Raw genomic sequence first — 18,976 nt, forward strand, 5'->3', positions numbered from 1 at the left:
TGCAATTTCTCATTTGCAAACAGATCAAGGAGTTATACATGCTCATCTGGTTGTAGGAGAAAGTAGTTCAAATAATCGCCTTTTTAAGTAATCAAACCTTAAGCTTCTAATCTTGGACAGGTGTTGTACTTTGGGACCTTTGTTACTTTTATCAGAAAACAGGTAACACAGGAGAATACTGAGATACCACTACAGTGTTATTAGTTTGACAGAATGACAAATTAATGAATGAAAGTATCGAAGTGTTGACAAGACCTCATCTCCAATTGGGGCCAGATGAACTAAGGTGTCCGTAGAGCAAGATGTGGAGGATTGCTTTGATACAAGTAATTTACCTTTTACATTTCACAAAAAACAAGTTATACTTTTACACTATGTACTTGATTCTCTGCAATTGTTTAGTATGATGAGTTTGCTCATCACTTGCAACAAGATAAAGCTGTTTTCAGACATGGGATTTGTGCCAAAGCTTGTAAGAGGGGTTCCACGATGCATGCACATCTGGTTAAAAATCTCAGCAATTGGGAGTTGAATGCATATGAGCTGCTTCAGTACAATGTAAAAGTGATCAGAGATAATGGGAACTGCAGATGCTGGAGAATCCAAGATAACAAAGTGTGAAGCTGGATGAACACAGCAGGCCAAGCAGCATCTCAGGAGCACAAAAGCTGATGTTTCGGGCCTAGACCCTTCATTGGAGAGGGTTCTGAAATAAATAGGGAGAGAGGGGAAGGCGGACCGAAGATGGATAGAGGAGAAGATAGGTGGAGAGGAGAGTATGGGTGGGGAGGCAGTGAGGGGATAGGTCAGTCCAGGGAGGACAGACAGGTCAAGGAGGCGGAATGAGGTTAATATGTAGGAAATGGAGGTGTGGCTTGAGGTGGGAGGAGGGGATAGGTGAGAGGAAGAACAGGTTAGGGAGGCGGGGACAAGCTGGGCTGATTTTGGGATGCAGTGGGGGAAGGGGAGATTTTGAAGCTTGTGAAGTCCACATTGATACCATTGGGCTGCAGGGATCCCAGGCGGAATATGAGTTGCTGTTCCTGCAACCTTCAGGTGGCATCATTGTGGCACTGCAGGAGACCCATGATGGACATGTCGTCTAAGGAATGGGAGGCGGAGTTAAATTGGTTCGCGACTGGGAGGTGCAGTTGTTTATTGCGAACCGAGCGGAGGTGTTCTGCAAAGCGGTCCCCAAGCCTCCGCTTGGTTCCCCCAATGTAGAGGAAGCCACACCGGGTACAATGGATACAGTATACCACATTGGCAGATGTGCAGGTGAACATCTGCTTAACATGGAAAGTCATCTTGGGGCCTGGGATGGGGGTGAGGGAGGAGGTGTGGGGGCAAGTGTAGCACTTCCTGCGGTTGCAGGGGAAGGTGCCGGGTGTGGTGGGGTTGAAGGGGAGTGTGGAGCGGACAACGGAGTCACGGAGAGAGTGGTCTCTCTGGAAGGCAGACAAGGATGGGGATGGAAAAATGTCTTGGGTGGTGGGGTCGGATTGTGGATGGCAGAAGTGTTGGAGGATGATGCGTTGTATCCAGAGGTTGGTGGAGTGGTATGTGAGAACGAGGGGGATCCTCTTAGGGTGGTTGTGGTGGGGGCGGAGCGTGAGGGATGTGTTGCGGGAAATGCGGGAGATGTGGTCAAGACTTGTTTTTCCTTTAATAGGGAAAACTGAGATCTTTACTTAGCCGAGAGCTGATTGTTGGGGAGTTCGGTTCAAAGGAACATAACCTTAAAATTAGAACCCAACGTTTTCGGGAGTGGTTTGACATCCTTCTACAGGCAAAGGAGGCATCAATTAGGATTTCTCTTCCGAAAATGGTAGCTAATACTTGTTGAATTGTTTGTTTAAAATCTGAGATTAATAGACTATTGTTAAGGACTTTGGGGCAAATTCAGGTGTGTCGATTTAGGTCACCAAACAATCAAGGTCTATTGAGTGGCAGGAAAGGCTTTTGGGGACTAAATACCTACACGTTCCTATGCATCCATACATATTGGAGCAGGTGGTGGCGTAGAGGCAGTGTCACTGGGCTAGTAATCTAGAACCCCAGTCTAATATTTTCGGGACGTAGCTTTCAATCCCATCCTGGAAAATGGTGAAGTTTGAATTCTGTAAAAATCTGGAGCAAAATGGGTAACTGTGATTCACAGTTGTTTGTTGTAACAACCCCAACTGACTCACTGATATTCTATAGGGAAGGAAACTTGCTGTTTGGCATGCGTGTGACTCCATATCCACTTGTTAACTTTTAAGTGGCCTATGGGGCATTTGGAGCTGAGCAGTAATTGATGATAGTCAGAGGTTCCCACATCATGAAAGAATTAGAAAAAATCTACTCTGTTTTATATGTTGTGTGTTCAGGCATGTTATTCTTCAGCTGTTTCAACAATTGGAAAATCAGAATAAGTATGTAGGCCTTTGCAATTAAAAGTGCGACTAAATGTAAACATCCCACCTCTGGTTATCACATTTTATCTCCATCTACATTGTTTCATTTGCAAAGTTACATATCTTGAACAGGATTTCCCTTATGAATTTCTAAATTCTGCTGTGAGACTTCAAATCAAAAGCCCACACCATGGTGTTAGAAGGCAGGTTCACTGTCCAATCAAGAGCAGTGAACTAGTCTTAAAACTGAAAGGCCAATCAGAAGCCTTCCAGATAGAAAGCAACAGCAGGATGCTATGGAAATGTTGTTTCAGAATGAATGGACTGTTAGTAGAAAGAAATAACGAGCAATCGAAAAGCTTTAACACAAGTTCACTTTATATAAACCAAGAATGTAAGGTTGCAATTAAGTGGGAATTTTTAGTTAATTTGTGGTTAAGACATGGATTTATTGAAGTCTCAAGATTATAAAAGGTGCATTGAATTGTTTTTAGTAGTTCATAAGACGGTAAAACAAAAATCACAGAGAAGTAAGAGATATTCGGAGCATAAAATCCCGAGTGATTAGAATGTGGAATTCTTTGCTTTTAACCATGACTGAAATAGAATTCAAAATTAGCTAAATACTTGCTGAAAAAGACTTAAAACATGTATAAAATGAGATATGAATAGCTTATGACAAAGCAAAAACCAAGGCATATAATGGACCAAAAAAAGTTCTGATTTGTAACATGCTAGGCTTATGATTTTATCTTCATCAAACAATATTTTCTCAAAGTTCCCCGATTCATTCATTAGATGTAGTCAGATGTGATGCACTATATGTAACTAATTACTTCATAACACCACTATTTTTGATGTCACACCAATCATACAGGATAATCATGAGAATTTAGTTCAGTGCTGTGAATGTTGTATCTTTAAGAGGACTATCCTATATGGAGGACGTGCGACAAGACTTGATGGTTTTATGAAAAATAAATTGCAGTAATTTGGGGCACTGCTGAGCTCATGAATTGCAAGGACAGTAAATCGCATCATGCGATTCACAATCAGCAGGGAGTACTTCTGGTACACTGATGCTGAACTAGTGAATGCAGTGGTTATTATGGAGACTTGACATATCTGTGTGACTTGTGGAGGGGTGTTGTGATGAAGTGGTTTGGACTGTTAAGATCACCATTCACATTATGGCATCAAAATGCAGCCAGATTAAAGGACCAGGTTGTTGGGTGCCTGGAGGGCAGCAGATGCACATCCTATGGGTTCAGGGACTGGATGAATGTGACCTCAGTTCAGGGAGAAAGTGTAGTTTTATGATGTGAATGAGATCCTGATGGCTGCATTTGGGTATAATTTTATTGTATTGCAAGTTTGAGTAAAATTATGACAGATGATTGCATGAGCTTGATTTGTATTTCCTTGGGTTAACAAGATTAAGGAGCTTCAGGTGATTTTAAACAATTTAAATAAAGTGATAGAAAGGAATTCAGAACTACAGGATATAATATTAAAAACAGATGAGCCAAGTAGATGCAAAATCAGGAAGCACATTATCCACAAACAAGCAGGTGTAAGTGCCTCTTCATCCGGGGATGAAAGACATGTACCTGGACTTCACTTTTCCATATTTTGTTCTTTGTGATACTCTTATTTAAAAGATATAATGTTTTGAGGAATTAAAATTTTTCCTTTTTGTTTCTATGTGACACAAACTTATTAGCAAACTGAGAAAATAGTAAATTTATTCTGTAATCTGAGTTGTACTTTTCCTCCCTTTTTTTTGAAAGATAAAAATAAAACTGCTGGAAAAACTCAGTCATTCAGGCAGCATCTTTTTACAGAGAAACATAGTTAAAATTTTAGGATGAATGATCTTTCACCAAAATTTAACTCACTTGACCTGAAACATTAAATGTGTTTTTTTCCAAAGATACTACCTTGCCTAATGAGTTTTTCCAGCACTTTCAGTTCAGATTTTAGATTTGCAGCATCAACTGTTTTGCTTTTATATCCTTTTCTGGATATATCTGCTCCCTTCCCCTATCAATCTGGCTGCTATCAGCTGGAGCTGCTTCCTTCAAATAGTGCACGGAAAAACAGGTTTTTAGTTGCACAGTTTGAAAATAGTGTTCTTATTCAACTTGCTTGTCCTGTTGGGAATTGGTTAGCTCTTAAGTCTTGGAAAATGTTTTTGTTGACAATTTAGCAACTTAAGTCTATTCTGCAAATGTAGGTAGCATGCATTGTTTTAGAATTATATTGTTACTTTGGATTAGCTGGCCTTTTCTCTATGTTGAAACAAGTAGTTATTGCTTGCAATTGAAAGAGGCAGGATCTACATGACCATTACATAGTAAATGAGCGTCTCAGCGGCTTTGTTGAGATCGGACATACTACCTGATTTTCCGTACAAAAAGATATACCATTGAAGCCCCTGTAAGCATGTACTGCTGTGTTCGTGAAAGCTCCATGATTTTCAAAACAAATTCTGTCACTATAGAGTTAATGATACCCAAAACTATTTAATGATTTTCCTTTTCAATATAACACATGAAAAGTAAATCAAGTGCTAATTAGGACAGGCAGATGAAACTCCCATTGCTCATCTAAGGTTTCTTAAAATTGGTTAAAATGTGATTAAAGCATTTCATTATTGTAATGTGTAGGTCCTGTGATAAGACAGTTGGTATTTCTGACAGCTTAGATAGTAAAATTGCATAGAAAAGGGAATGTAATCATATAGTAAGAGCTCAAATGGGTTTGCAGAGTTCAAAGGTAAGACTGTCTTTAAAAATCCTGACACTTGTGTTTTGTGTTATGAAACTCAGTCTGCACTTTTCCTCAATCAATATAATTCTGCTTACATGAAGTCTGTGTGTTCAGTCTCACGTACAGTACTCAATACCTTTCAGTAAATTGAATCTTTACCTCGATCACAAAAGAAGTGTTTAGTGGATTACAGAAGCTTAAACATTTACTAGCAGATGTGCTCTTGTTTTAATTAAATGCTACATAGGTACTTCCACAATAAAAGAGGACAAAGAACAATGAGTTAAACATCAAATGAGAGGTGCTTCCAGACAGCAACCTGTTCATATTAAGGCTTTCTTGTTATTACGTTTGAAAGAACTGAAATGCTCCTCTGAGAAGAGAAAGTCAAGCACAATTTACATTGTCCAATACTACATTTTAAAGTGCATAAAAGTACAGCTGGTAATTAATTTAGTGGGATGTAGATAAGGAGACCACACTCTGTTTTAATTAGTGGTGTTCTCTCAAATGTAATGCAGTACGTGGAGGATTTTATCATTGCAGTGGCAAGATGGATTTTTCACATGGTTTCACCCTGCTAATGTCAGACCCCATCAGGAGCTATAAGATGTAACATTAATACGGTCAAAGATAAAATACGTTGAACTCCTTATTTATTGCAATGAAATTAATTGTAAACTGACAGTTCAAGCATCTCCCTGTGTTGTATTTTCAGTTCAATTTTAAAGAAGTAGGATTTATTTATAACCACTCTCTGCATTTGGAATTAATTTTCTTCATTACATAAAGAAAATGCATTCCTGCATTGGTATAACTGCTGAACAAATGAACTTAGTTGTGAACAATTGGATTCATTAAAAATTGCTCAAATTTTAAAATATGTTGTTTTTCTTAATTTCATACATTTTGTATAACTGCACATTTGACTTGTCTGTTGTGTTATTTTTCTTGTTTGCACATCTCCTGCCCCCTTTTTGCTGCTGCTTCGTCCTGTTCACAACATCTCTTGGTAAATTGTCCATAATGCCAACAGCAAATTATCCAGAAAATGCTATCGGAGCAGGTTGTGACATGGATGTCTGTGACTCCTGTGGTTTAATTAACCTGACTGCAGTCTCTGGGGCCCAACAGTCTTAACTCGTAATACTGATCACCTAACTCTCCACTGCCCTTCCAAAAACAAATTCTTAGCTATGTGTTGATATTTTTCACCCAACTTTTTTTTCTTTCCTATTACCTCACCCCCTCCTCATATCCCCATCCACTTTCCGTTAAGCAGTATCACCCGGACAAACAGCACGCAGATGCGCCAGTGGAAGAACTTGAGGAGTGTGTACAGAGGTTCATCGAAGTTGATCAGGCGTGGAAAATACTAGGGAATGAAGAGACAAAGAGAGAGTATGACCTGCAGCGACGTGGTATGTTCTGCTGAGGAGCTTTTTGAAAGCAACTTTCTAAGTCATCAATTCAGTATCACTTAAATTAAAAGAAAGCTTCTTGAGTAGATAAAATCATTAAATTATTTATATCTAAGCACGACAAGAGGAACCTTCTTTCTGCGTACTTTTACTAAACCTACTTTATTCATTTTTTAAATGTGTGTTCTCTCTTTGCTAACCATAAATTCAGTCCATAACCTAATTTGCAAACACCTAGATCCTTGCTGCATTTTTATGTATCTTTCTTAATGAAATGGATTCAACATGATCTTTGAATAATAGTTTTGAATAATACTATTGTATTGAGAATTCTAAATGAAATAACAAAATTATTTCGTAATTATTTATGTTATCTGCTGGATGATTAGTACTCAATGGTGCTATGAGAAGACTAAATCTAGATTCACTAAAAACAAAACTAGTCATACGTGATATGCACTTCCTTTCTGCTTATAATAAAACATCATCTTAAAGTACAGGCAGATAGTTGTGAGCAAAAGGAGGAAAAATGTAGGTCAGGTCTGTCACAGATGGGTTGCCATTACATGATGTGATAGCTTGTCTTCTCTTCTGGCCCCAGGACAGGATACCCTCAGACTTCCATTATAGCTTCAATAAATGTATTTCTAATCTACACAGCTAATGGGGGAAGGGAAGATAAAAAGTCAATAGTTGTGTAATGCTTGTGGGGAAAACAGTCATTCAATGCAACATACTCTTGACCAAAATTGATATGTAGACACCATCACTTTTCAATGTGTCTGATGAAGACACGCCACATCTGCATCTAGTTAGTGACTCGGTTATTCTGTGAAGGCATTGTGAGAAATATTTCCCTATCGCAATGATTTTTTAGGCCTCTACTGTCATGTTATCATTTTAAGTTTTGTTTGCTTAGGCATGTTTCTCCCCCACCCCAACCAAACCCCTGCACATCCCAAAGGAAACTCAGTTCTATTCTACCAGTGTAACAAAATGTGAGGCTGGATGAACACAGCAGGCCAAGCAGCATCTCAGGAGCACAAAAGCTGACGTTTCGGGCCTAGACCCTTCATCAGAGAGGGGGATGAGGGGAGGGAACTGGAATAAATAGGGAGAGAGGGGGAGGCGGACCGAAGATGGAGAGTAAAGAAGATAGGTGGAGAGGGTGTAGGTGGGGAGATAGGGAGGGGATAGGTCAGTCCAGGGAAGACGGACAGGTCAAGGAGGTGGGATGAGGTTAGTAGAGCCTACCTACTAACCTCATCCCACCTCCTTGACCTGTCCGTCTTCCCTGGACTGACCTATCCCCTCCCTATCTCCCCACCTACACCCTCTCCACCTATCTTCTTTACTCTCCATCTTCGGTCCGCCTCCCCCTCTCTCCCTATTTATTCCAGTTCCCTCCCCTCATCCCCCTCTCTGATGAAGGGTCTAGGCCCGAAACGTCAGCTTTTGTGCTCCTGAGATGCTGCTTGGCCTGCTGTGTTCATCCAGCCTCACATTTTGTTATCTTGGAATCTCCAGCATCTGCAGTTCCCATTATCTCTGATTCTATTCTACCAGTGCACCTGATTTCAACATTCTATTTTAGTTATTTCCAGAGTATTGTTTTTTAATCAGTCTTGACTCCAGTCTTACAATAAGTACGCATTTTGCGTTTTTTTGGACATCTCTGCTCTAGTTAAAAGTGAAGTATTGTATTAATATGTTTTTTAAAACAAGTCTACAAGTACCAGAGCATTGAATTGCTTTTTCTCTAGAAATTTTGGATGTTATTAATGTACATGTTCAGGTTCTATTAGCTATTTTCTCATCCCAAAGTTTGGATTACATCGAATAAAACAACATCCTTTTGACATTTGCTTGATCAAGTTGAGAACTTCCCAAGTTAAAGGAAGGTCACTCTGATCCTTTCTTGCAATCATATTGCTAAATCACTCTTGTAAGTGTACAATTTCTACATCAAATGAAACACAGCAAACTTTATTTTAACTGACACCTTTATGAACCAGCCATCTCTTCAAATTACCAGTACTAATGTTACCAAATCATCTCTGCCATTAATGATATGACCTATGATATGACTGAAGAATAAAAATAATTGATACTTGAACTTTAGAAGTTCTGTACAGCTGGTGATAGTATAAACAGTTGAATTCATTTAAAGTAACCTGCATAGCCTTCAACCTCCTTTTTGATAACTTGTTGTCATCTTGTGATTTTATTTTGAAAAAGTATAACCTCTTTTTAAAACTCTTATTGTATTCCTTACGCCAGTTTACAATGTTTCAAGGAATTGTGCTTTAAATTTGCCTGTATATAAACAAGTTGTATCTGTCCATGGATTTTCTGATAAGCCATATCAGTCATTGTTTTGTGCAATAGTCTGTTGAGAGACTGTCTTAAAATACATAGAATTTGAGTCCATTGGAGTAAAGATGAGTGGGAACATATCAATGCATCTGACCAGAATATTTGACAATTGTAGCTTGCTTGTCAGTGTCTGGGAAGTTGTAAAGTTGGGAGGTACATGTGATATTATTGTGGCGTGACAGAAGCAATGTCAGAAGTTGCTCTCTGCACTTCTGAAATAGGGGCATGGTCATTTACTATTAACATTTTAGTTACAGTGACAAAAACAGTGGGAATATTGCTGGTTTCTTGATTTTAATCAATGTGCAGCCTTTCAAAAAAGGTGGTAAGTGTTTCTTCAGTAGCTGCATCTTGGCAAAAAGCAATTGCTGAGAGAAAGCAATTGAAGTTGCCTTGCATTTTGCTTGGTGTGAGGGGGACTGTCTCACTTTTTTTGTTGGGGAATAATATGTGAAGCTGGTAGCACAATGTCCTGATGTAGTTGTGTTGCTTACTGTGCTGTAAGAAAGAAGACCTAGTCAAAGGTATTGTCCACAGCAGGCCAAGCAGCATCTCAGGAGCACAAAAGCTGACGTTTTGGGCCTAGACCCTTCATCAGAGAGGGTCTAGGCCCGAAACGTCAGCTTTTGTGCTCCTGACATGCTGCTTGGCCTGCTGTGTTCATCCAGCTTCACACTTTGTTATCTTGGATTCTCCAGCATCTGCAGTTCCCATTATCATTGATACAATATTGTCCACCCCTGTTTATTTTGGCATTTAAACTGATGACTGCTATTTGATCCTTCCCCTCATCTGTCATTGTTTGTGAATTAAGAATGTCTTCCAAACTATCTGCATATGCCAGTGATGTACTGTTTCTGAGATCCTATGAAGCTATTCACTATTGTTGATTCATTCAGATCATAATATAAACTGGGAAGGAATATCTAGTAGTACTAGAAAAAGATCTTCTCCATGGCATTGTAATTTGTACTTTGCAGACAGATTTAAAGATACTTACCATCTGTTTGTAAAAGAATATCTGACGGGACATAGTGTGTACTAGTGTCTAATTTTCACATTGTAAAATTACTGAATGCAAATGTAGGCTGTAGACCAAGTGTTGGGATTACTGGGAATGATATATCCATTTTTTATTTTATGACCATTTTAACTAAATAATAAAAAAACTGAGCTTCAGTTTGAGAGAATGTATTTTAATGCTTTCACTTTTTAAACCATCTTGATACCTCCACCAGCATCACCCCACCACTACTAGTCACCCCCAACCCCTTCCCCAAACTTGTGCTTATTGCAAGTCTTATGTCTGTTGGAACCACCATACTGACAGCAGTGGATAAGTGCATGTGTTTGTCTCAAGGTTCTCCTTCAATCATATAAGAAATATCTCTTTGTCAAATATCAGCCTCTGACGCTTACAAAGTTTATCTGTCAGTCATACTTTTCAAGATAAATATCTTCGATTTGGGAAGGTCTTTTCTCATTCCTATCATTTAGCCATAGCATTTAATGTCTGGCTGGTTCTTGGAAGAATTTCTTCCAGTGTATTTTCACAGTTGGGCACAATATATGTATATACCCTTGCCAGGGAGGGAGGTTGAAACCAGTGTTTATGTTTTAAGGAAACTATTTTCTAAAACTCTAAACATGTTTACAAGCTCTTTCAATGTATTGACAATTCATTATTGTATGCTCTTAAAAAGTCAGAGCATTAAAGCTTGATGATAATTTCAACATGTAGCTTATAGGTAAACTTCAATAAGTAGCACAGCTGGGGAAGAACATGTGCATTCTTGGAATTGTGAATGCCCCAGCAAGAGCCAGGGTAAAGTATTATTGAGCCAAGCCTCTAATAGTTATTTAATGTTATTCTCAGTCTAAAAGGATCTCAATAGATTTTGCTTTTAATCCTGTTCAATTGCAGCCCCATAAACCTTAATGATGAGCCTTAAAGTGTTTTCTCTGATCTGACAGTTGAGACAATGGAGCTGCACAGTTGCTCCACCTCTCTTCGTCAGATCAAAGCCAGCCGGACAGGAGGTCACAGAAGCTTGTCCTTTTTGGCTACTTCTAGACTCTCTCAACAGCTTTCATCGGCTGTTGCGTGAGAATGTAGTTGTTTAGTCCTATCTTTATTTGGACAGCTTTCAAAATAATTCAGTGAAGAAAGCAAATTTTTATTTTAGATTTTCACCATCAATCCATCAAATTGATTCAAATATCCAAAGTGTTTTCATGCTTCAAGGATATTTCAAGAGATGATTTATATAAATGTGCAAAGAGAAAACAACAGTACAAATAATAGAATATATAATGTTTTGTGTTGCTATGATCCCAACTGATGGTATTATTGCACAAGTCAGATCCCAAACTAAGATCTGGCTTGATAGATCAAATATTGTTTTATTTTTGATTTTAATGAAGTGGCAAATCACTGAACCACACACACACAGTGTGCATTATTGACCTTAACAATTAAAAAAACTGCAAAAGAAATGAAAGTAAAATAGAATAAGCCAATGTTTTTACAAATATCTGGTTAAAGATTTTGAAATATGTGATAAAAATACAAACTCATTAACTCCAACAACATCCCATTGCTGTACTCAAAAACCATAGAGAATTCCCTTTTCTGTCCCCCTTAGGGGTTGACTTAACTATGGCTTTGGTTCTTTGATTGTGTTGTCTGCTTCCTTGATTTATTATATAACTGAGCTTAGACTTTCTCGGCTTTGCATAACCTCAAAGAATTTTAACCAATCGCTACTGGTCTGGAACTTTTAAAGTAAAATTTTCACACTGAGTTAACTTTTTAACAGTCCTAACCTACATTGGGATTGAGTTTAAGAGTCGTGAGATCTTGTTGCAGCTCCATAAAACTTTGGTTAGACCGCACTTCGAATACTGCGTCCAGTTCTGGTCACCCTATTATCGGAAAGATATGGATGCTTTGGAGAGGGTTCAGAGGAGGTTTACCACGATGCTGCCTGGACTGGAGGGCTTTTCTTATGAAGAGAGGTTGACTGAGCTTGGACTTTTTCCATTGGAGAAAAGGAGGAGGAGTGGGGACCTAATTGAGGTACACAAGATAATGAGAGGCATAGATAGAGTTGATAGCCAGAGACTATTTCCCAGGGCAGAAATGGCTAACACAAGGGGTCATAGTTTTAAGCTGGTTGGAGGAAAGTATAGAGCGGATGTCAGAGGCAGGTTCTTTACGCAGAGAGTTATGAGAGCATGGAATGCGTTGCCAGCAGCAGTTGTGGAAGCAAGGTCAGTGGGGTCATTTAAGAGACTACTAGACATGCATATGGTCACAGAAATTTGAGGGTGCATACATGAGGATCAATGGTCGGCACAACATTGTGGGCTGAAGGGCCTGTTCTGTGCTGTACTGTTCTATGTTCTATGTTCTACACCTAGCTTCAGTCAAGACATCTGCTAAGTGCCACAATGAGACCAAAAACAGTTCTATTCCATGAAATAGTTGTTTCCCTGATCAAAAGGAAAAAGAATCCATGACCTAAGTAAAAACTTAATGCAGAACTGTTTACTTTGTGAGGTTTTTACAAGAAAACAATGTAAATAACTTCCCATTAGCCTCTGGAAATTTCTCTTCGTCTCACACTTACATATGCGCTCTTGTGCTCTCTCTCGCTCTCCCCCTCCCACTCGTGAATGTGCCCTCTCCTTGTCGCTCTCTTGCGCTGTCGCTCTTGCTCTCTCCCTCTCCCTGTCGCTCTCTTGCGCTGTCTCTTTAGCTCTCTTTCTTGCAAACTCGCGCACTCTCTCTTCCATTGTGTGACTATTTTAAGGAAAGAAATCAACTGTGGCTACAGAAATAATCTTTAAATCCCTTAATTAAAACCCACAACATTGATGCAGAACACAGCCAGTCCTGCAGGTCAGGCTCAACCATTCTGAGGTTTTGTGGTAAGTCAATTTGGGATTTGCAGAGATCAGAGAAGGTCCTGTCACTCACCATTCAGGGCTGTCCATCCACATCAGTGAGGGAATGAAAGTCAAAGGGCATTTTCTGGGGCCATATCTGTGGTAGGGCAGTTGTGGAGGTCACAGACTCATACAACACAGGAACAGACCCTTTGGTTCAACTCATCTGCGCCAATTATACATCCAATCTGCCTGGTCCTATTTGCCAGCACTTGGCCCATATTCCTTTAAACCCTTCTTATTCACATACCTATCCAGATGCCTTTTAAATATTGTAATTGTACCCCCTCTCCACCACTTCCTTTGGCAGCTCGTTCCAGACACACACCACCCTTTACATGAATAAGTTACCCCTCAGGTCCTTTTTAAATCTTTCCCCTCTCACCATAAACGTATGCCTTCTAGTTTTGGACTCCTCCACGCTCAGAAAATGATCTTGGCTATTCATTGTATCCATGCCCTTCATGATTTTGTAAACCTCTATAACTCTGCCTCCAATCTCCACAAATGACTTTTGTCCTGGAGTGTCGGAGGCTATGTGTTGGAATGCAGAGGGGACAATAATTGTGATGCGAGAGCTCAACAAATATAGACAATAGGTGCAGGTATAGGTGTAGGCCATTCGGCCCTTCGAGCCAGCACCACCATTCATTATGATCATGGCTGATAATCCACAATCAGTATCCTGTTCCTGCCTTATCCCCATAACCCTTGATTCCACTATCTGTAAGAGCTCTATCCATCTCTTCCTTGAAAGTATCCAGAGAATTGGCCTCCACTACCTTCTGGAGCAGAGCATTCCATATATCCACCACTCTCTGGGTGAAGAAGTTTTTCCTCAACTTTGTTCTAAGTGGCCTACCCCTTATTTTTAAGCTGTTTAAAATATGTGAGAGACAATCGTGCATTGGAGACATGGTTTTACCCCAAACACAAGAGCCACTGGTCATAATCAACCTGGCTTTGACATACATTAGTTGATGTGGCTAAGCTGTAGGACACTGTTTCATGTGTCATTTGGAAGGTGAAGATACAAATGAAAGAGCTGGTGGGAATGTGTGGAAGTACAGTATTGATGCTGTTGACAGGGAGTGCAGCGGGGAAGAAAGGACCTTGGAGGTTTGGGGTTCCACTTGATTAACAGGCTGAGCCTGCAGTTCACTGTACCAAGGGCAAACTCCATTAGGTATCACCCTCATCTGAATCAGGAATGCGCAGTGAAAATGGAAAATGGCTGCAACCACACCCTGAGTAAACAGTTTTTTTTCTATTTGATCATGCAGCTGCACTTATGAACAATGTGAGGCAAGGGACAATTGCATTACTTGGGCGCTTACACAATACATGTTGAGGCTATCTAGTTCTTTGCATGTAAAATGCATGCAGTATCTGACTGTGTGGGATGCAAATTCCGGTCATAAGCCATCTTGATCGTGTCAAAATTGATCACAATCATGTGTCTGAAGCAGAAATAATCCTAGCTGACCTTAAAAGTATCACCTGTGGGCCACATTTCACGAAGATAGTCCAAGGTAGCCTTTGCAAAGGTATGAAGCTGATTTTCATCATGAACTATAAGTATTTGCCAAAAAGCTTGCATAAAATACTGTCTTTCTTGGATTGTGTGTGGGTTGTGGATAGGTAGTGGAAACAAAGTTTCAGTAATCTGAACATTCATATAATCACCAACAATAATTGTGCAATATGGCTTGTGCTGCATTTTTAAGAATATGGTCCTCTTGGTCAGAAGTCCATTTGGCATTCCATGGCCCTCCTTGCTGGAGTCCTGCATAACTCACTGTGTCGGGGACCATGTTGAACCATCTTTTGTATATTGATTCCTGACTCCTTACATTACTCAGAACTTATTCTGTTTTTTTATATTTCCTATTCAGTAGGGTAATTATTGCTGTTGCTGCAGTTGTATGAATGTGCAGAGAATTGAAAGAGGAACAGATACGCCAGCAAGTCCAGGACCAGCAGCGGCTTCCAGCAGCTGTTGAGCACACTCCACATGAAGAAGTTGTGCAGAAGATTCTTTCAAATCGGAGGATGTATGGGAAACCCATAACCTATCATCCTTGATACCATTTCCTCCAGATAAACGAAGCCCATTGCCATCACAGAATGAGGATATCCGAAGATACAGTCACAGTACTCTGCCAACTACTAAAGCAGAACCTGCAATCTGAAGCTGTTCTAGCCCAGTGGCCATAAGTGACAGATGTGCTAAGGTTTATGTAACTGGTTGCTTCCAAGGATCCACTCAGGTCTTCTCTGGGATCTCTCAGTTCCCGACCCGCAAATATATCAATACTGTTGTTGATACACTTCATGCCAGATTGCACTGTACCATCTAGTTTCATTATGACAAGGCCAGTGCATCAGTCTGGGCTGTAGGCTTTGCCAACAGAACTGGCTTCCCTCAGGGCTAGCTTGCTACTGACTGTACACACATTGCGTTGTCGATTCTGATCAGGTCGCCGAAACTCAACTGGATCCATTTGCAAGCATTTGGCCCATATCCCTCTCAATTTTTTATATTCATGTTCCATCAAATATCTTTTAAATGTTGTAATTGTTCTTATCTCTACCACTTCCTCTGGCAGTTCATTCCTGATATATACCACCCTCTGTGAGGAAAATGTTGCCCCTCAGGTACCTCTTTAATTTTTCCCCTCTCAACTTTAAACCTATGCCCTCTCGTTTTGGACTTCCCTAACCTGGGAAAAAGACCTTGGCTATTCACCTTATCAATGCACCTCATGATTTTATAACCTCTATAATGTCTCTCTCAGCTCACTTTGCTCCAGGGAAGAAAGTCCTAGCCTACTCAGCCACTCCTTATAACGAACCCTCCAGCCTCTGTAACATTCCTGTATATCTTTTTTGCACCCTTTCCAGTTTAAAAGATCTTTTTTATAGCAGGGCGAACCAGAATTTTTTTATTCATCACGGGATGAGAGTATTGCTGGCTAGGCAGCATTTATTGCCCATCCCTAATTACCCAGACGGCAATTACAAGTCAACCACATTGCTGTGGATCTGGAGTCCTGTGTAGGCCAGACCAGGTATAAGGATGGCGGTTTCCTTCCCTAAAGAACATTAATGAAGCAGATGGGTTTTTCCAATAATCGACAATGGATTTACAGTCATTGTTAGACTCTTAATTCCAGATATTTATTGAATTCAAATTCCATCATCTGTCATGGCAGGATTCAAACCCAGGTCCCCAGAACATTATCTGGGTCTCTGGATTAATAGCAGAGCGATAATACCACTTGGCCATCACCTCCCCCGGGGCGTATCCAAATATGTCCTTACCAATTTCTTTTCAATTGTAAAATCAAATCCCAACTCTTGTAGTCAAAGCTCTAAGAGCTGAAGGCAAGCATCCCAAATACCTTCTTTACCATCCTGTCTGCCTGTGATGCCACTTTCAGGGAATGATGTACCTGCACCCTAGTGCTCTCTTGACAACATTTCCCAGGACCCTACCAAACTGTGTAAGTCCTGCCATGGTTTCTCTTACCAAAATGCAACAACTCGCATTTGTCTAAATTAAACTGCATCTGCCATTCCTTTTTCCACTGGCCCAGTTAATCAAAGCCCCGATTTATTCGTAGATTACCTTTCTCACTGAAAACTGTGCCACCAATTCTGGTATCATCTGCAGACTTACTTATCATGTCTCATATATTCTCATCCGAATAGTTGATATACGTTGTGAACAATAGTGGACCCAGCACTGATCCTTGAAGTATACTGCCGGTCAAAGGCCTTCAGACTGAACAACAACCTTGTACCACCAGGCTCTGTTTCCTACCATCAAGCCAATTTTGTATCCTGAATCTCATAGACTCTAACCTTACTAACTAATCTACCATGTGCAATCTTGTTGAAGACCTTACATTGTCCATGTAGACACTGCTGTGGCTTCATCTACTTTCTTGGCCACCTCTTCAAACGAAAATCCAGTCAAGTTTGTGAGACATGATTTCCATGCACAAAGCCATGCTGTCTATCCATAATCAGTCCCTGTCTTTCCAAATTCGTGTAGACCCTGTCTCTTGGAATTCCTTCCAACAACTTACCCATCATTTGACGTCTGGCTCACTGGTCTGTTGTTCCCTGGCTTTTCCTTGCAGCTTTTCATAAATAATGGCACATTAGCCATGTCCCCAGTCTTCTAGAACCTCACTCATGGCTACTAATGAAACAGATGGCTCTGTGAGGGACTATGCAATTTCTTCCCTAGCTTCCCACAATGCCATGGGATACGCTTGATTAGGTCCCAGGGATTTATCTACCTTTTTCTTTTAAGACCTCCAGCACCTAACTTCTTCTGTCATGTGGACTCTTTTCAAGATATCACCATTTATTTCCCTGAGTTCCCTAGCTTCCATGTCTTTCTTCGCAGTAAATACTGACATGAAGTAATCATTCAAGCTCTCATTCATCTCCTGAGGCTTCAGACGTAGAAGGTCTCATTGGACTTAAGGCACCCTATTCTCTCCCTAGTTACCCTTTTGCCCTTTATTAATTGTAGAATTTTTTTGTATTTTGCTTAACCATATCTGCCAAAGCTATCTCATAACCCCTTTTTGCCCTACTGATTTCGCACTCAAGGGACTCCTATACTGCCTGTAATTGACACCCCTGCCCTATCCAACAGAGCTAATCTGCAGTGATCATTCATTGACTAAACTTCTTGTTGCTTGAAAAGCAAGCAATGCTTGTTCATTCCCAAAAGAAAATGTATTTCTTTGTTTTTCAATTCTGCTACTGTTCATTATAAGTTAATGTTTTCAGTCATTTGAAGGCTTTCAAGCATGTGATGTGCCCATATTGGTCAATGAGAAGATGCTCTTGCAATGCTGGGCATTAACAAACAAGTACAGAGACAGACCTTCAAGATGGTATGGCATTTGTGTGTGGGTATCCAATGTAACTTTATTCTCGTACCTGCAGTTATAATGGCAGTCAATTGGGTGATGATATGATAGGAATTAATTTACAATTGGGAGCTTGTATTTGCTTGAAGTGTCACCTGGTCCAAGTGCCCTTGAAATCATTTATTTGTCATTCCCCTCCCACTGTGCACTGTGAAGTGCAGCTTCTGGTTGGCAGCACTTGACTTGGTACGTGACCGGGCTTAACATATGGTGCTGGCAGTGCGAATCCTGGGAGGTCACAGCAGTAAAAAGCAATTCCACTGTTGGTGAGTGCTTGAAAGTATGAGAGTGGTGCCATAGAGGCATAATGTGTATAGTAAGATGAGTTGTGGTGATGATCTAGTAGAGCTGTCAAAATGAAATCTTGCATCAAGTTCACTGAAATTGATGCTTAGCCAATTCTTGATGAAGTTTAGCTCATGGCTTTTGGTGAACTTCAAAAGAATAGTAAAGTCATATCTTTCTACTTCGATGCCTATGGCAAAGAAAATCACCTAAGGTCCGAAGATCAGTCATGTTGAAAAGAACCGACATGGTCACTCTGTTGGCTTGGTGTAACTTATGAAAAGGAATTATTCAATCTTGGTAACAGGTCACCAGCTTGCTTTTATTTAAGTTCAGTTTTGAAAAATCTTTCTTGGTTCAACACAGAGATACAATCAGCTGAAATTTGCAATGGGTTAAGCCAAGGATATTGGCTTAGAGTTGGTGAATTGCTGTTTATTTAGAGCTCGTTGTTTATACTTTTTGAGATGGAGTGACCAACCTGCAACTTCACTGTCATTAAGCCATTAAATTCTAGTGGGTTCTTCTTGGATTGCTTCTCCAGTTTTTATTTTGTGGGCCTGAAATTGTGGATAGTGCTGTTGCTTCACTGACAGATAAAGGCTAAATCAGAGAATTCCATCTGTTCAACCACCGTATTGAGCAATGCAGAGTTAATGGCGACTTTCAAGTAAAGTTTATCTTTCGTCTATGAGGTTCCAATTTATGCAGCTAAGTGATTTGCAGCATAAAAATTTAGAGATACTTACTTTATAGTGTGTGCGTTAGTCTTAATTATCAGTTTTGATTACATTTTTGCATTTTAAAAATTTACGAA

The 18,976-nt window shown here is 40.0% G+C and overlaps 1 protein-coding gene across 4 annotated transcripts in view; it reads left to right on the forward strand.

The window, feature by feature from the left end:
• Positions 1–18,976, forward strand: part of dnajc24 (DnaJ (Hsp40) homolog, subfamily C, member 24) — a 99,592-nt gene that overhangs the window by 43,205 nt on the left and 37,411 nt on the right. For all 4 annotated transcript variants that reach the window (XM_048545056.2, XM_059652121.1, XM_048545057.2 and 1 more), the window contains exon 4: positions 6,454–6,592. In XM_048545056.2, the coding sequence (XP_048401013.1) occupies positions 6,454–6,592 (139 nt within the window). The remainder of the gene's footprint in view (positions 1–6,453; positions 6,593–18,976) is intronic.

This window comes from Stegostoma tigrinum, chromosome 17 (genome assembly GCF_030684315.1).
Source record: "Stegostoma tigrinum isolate sSteTig4 chromosome 17, sSteTig4.hap1, whole genome shotgun sequence".
NCBI lineage: Eukaryota > Metazoa > Chordata > Chondrichthyes > Orectolobiformes > Stegostomatidae > Stegostoma > Stegostoma tigrinum.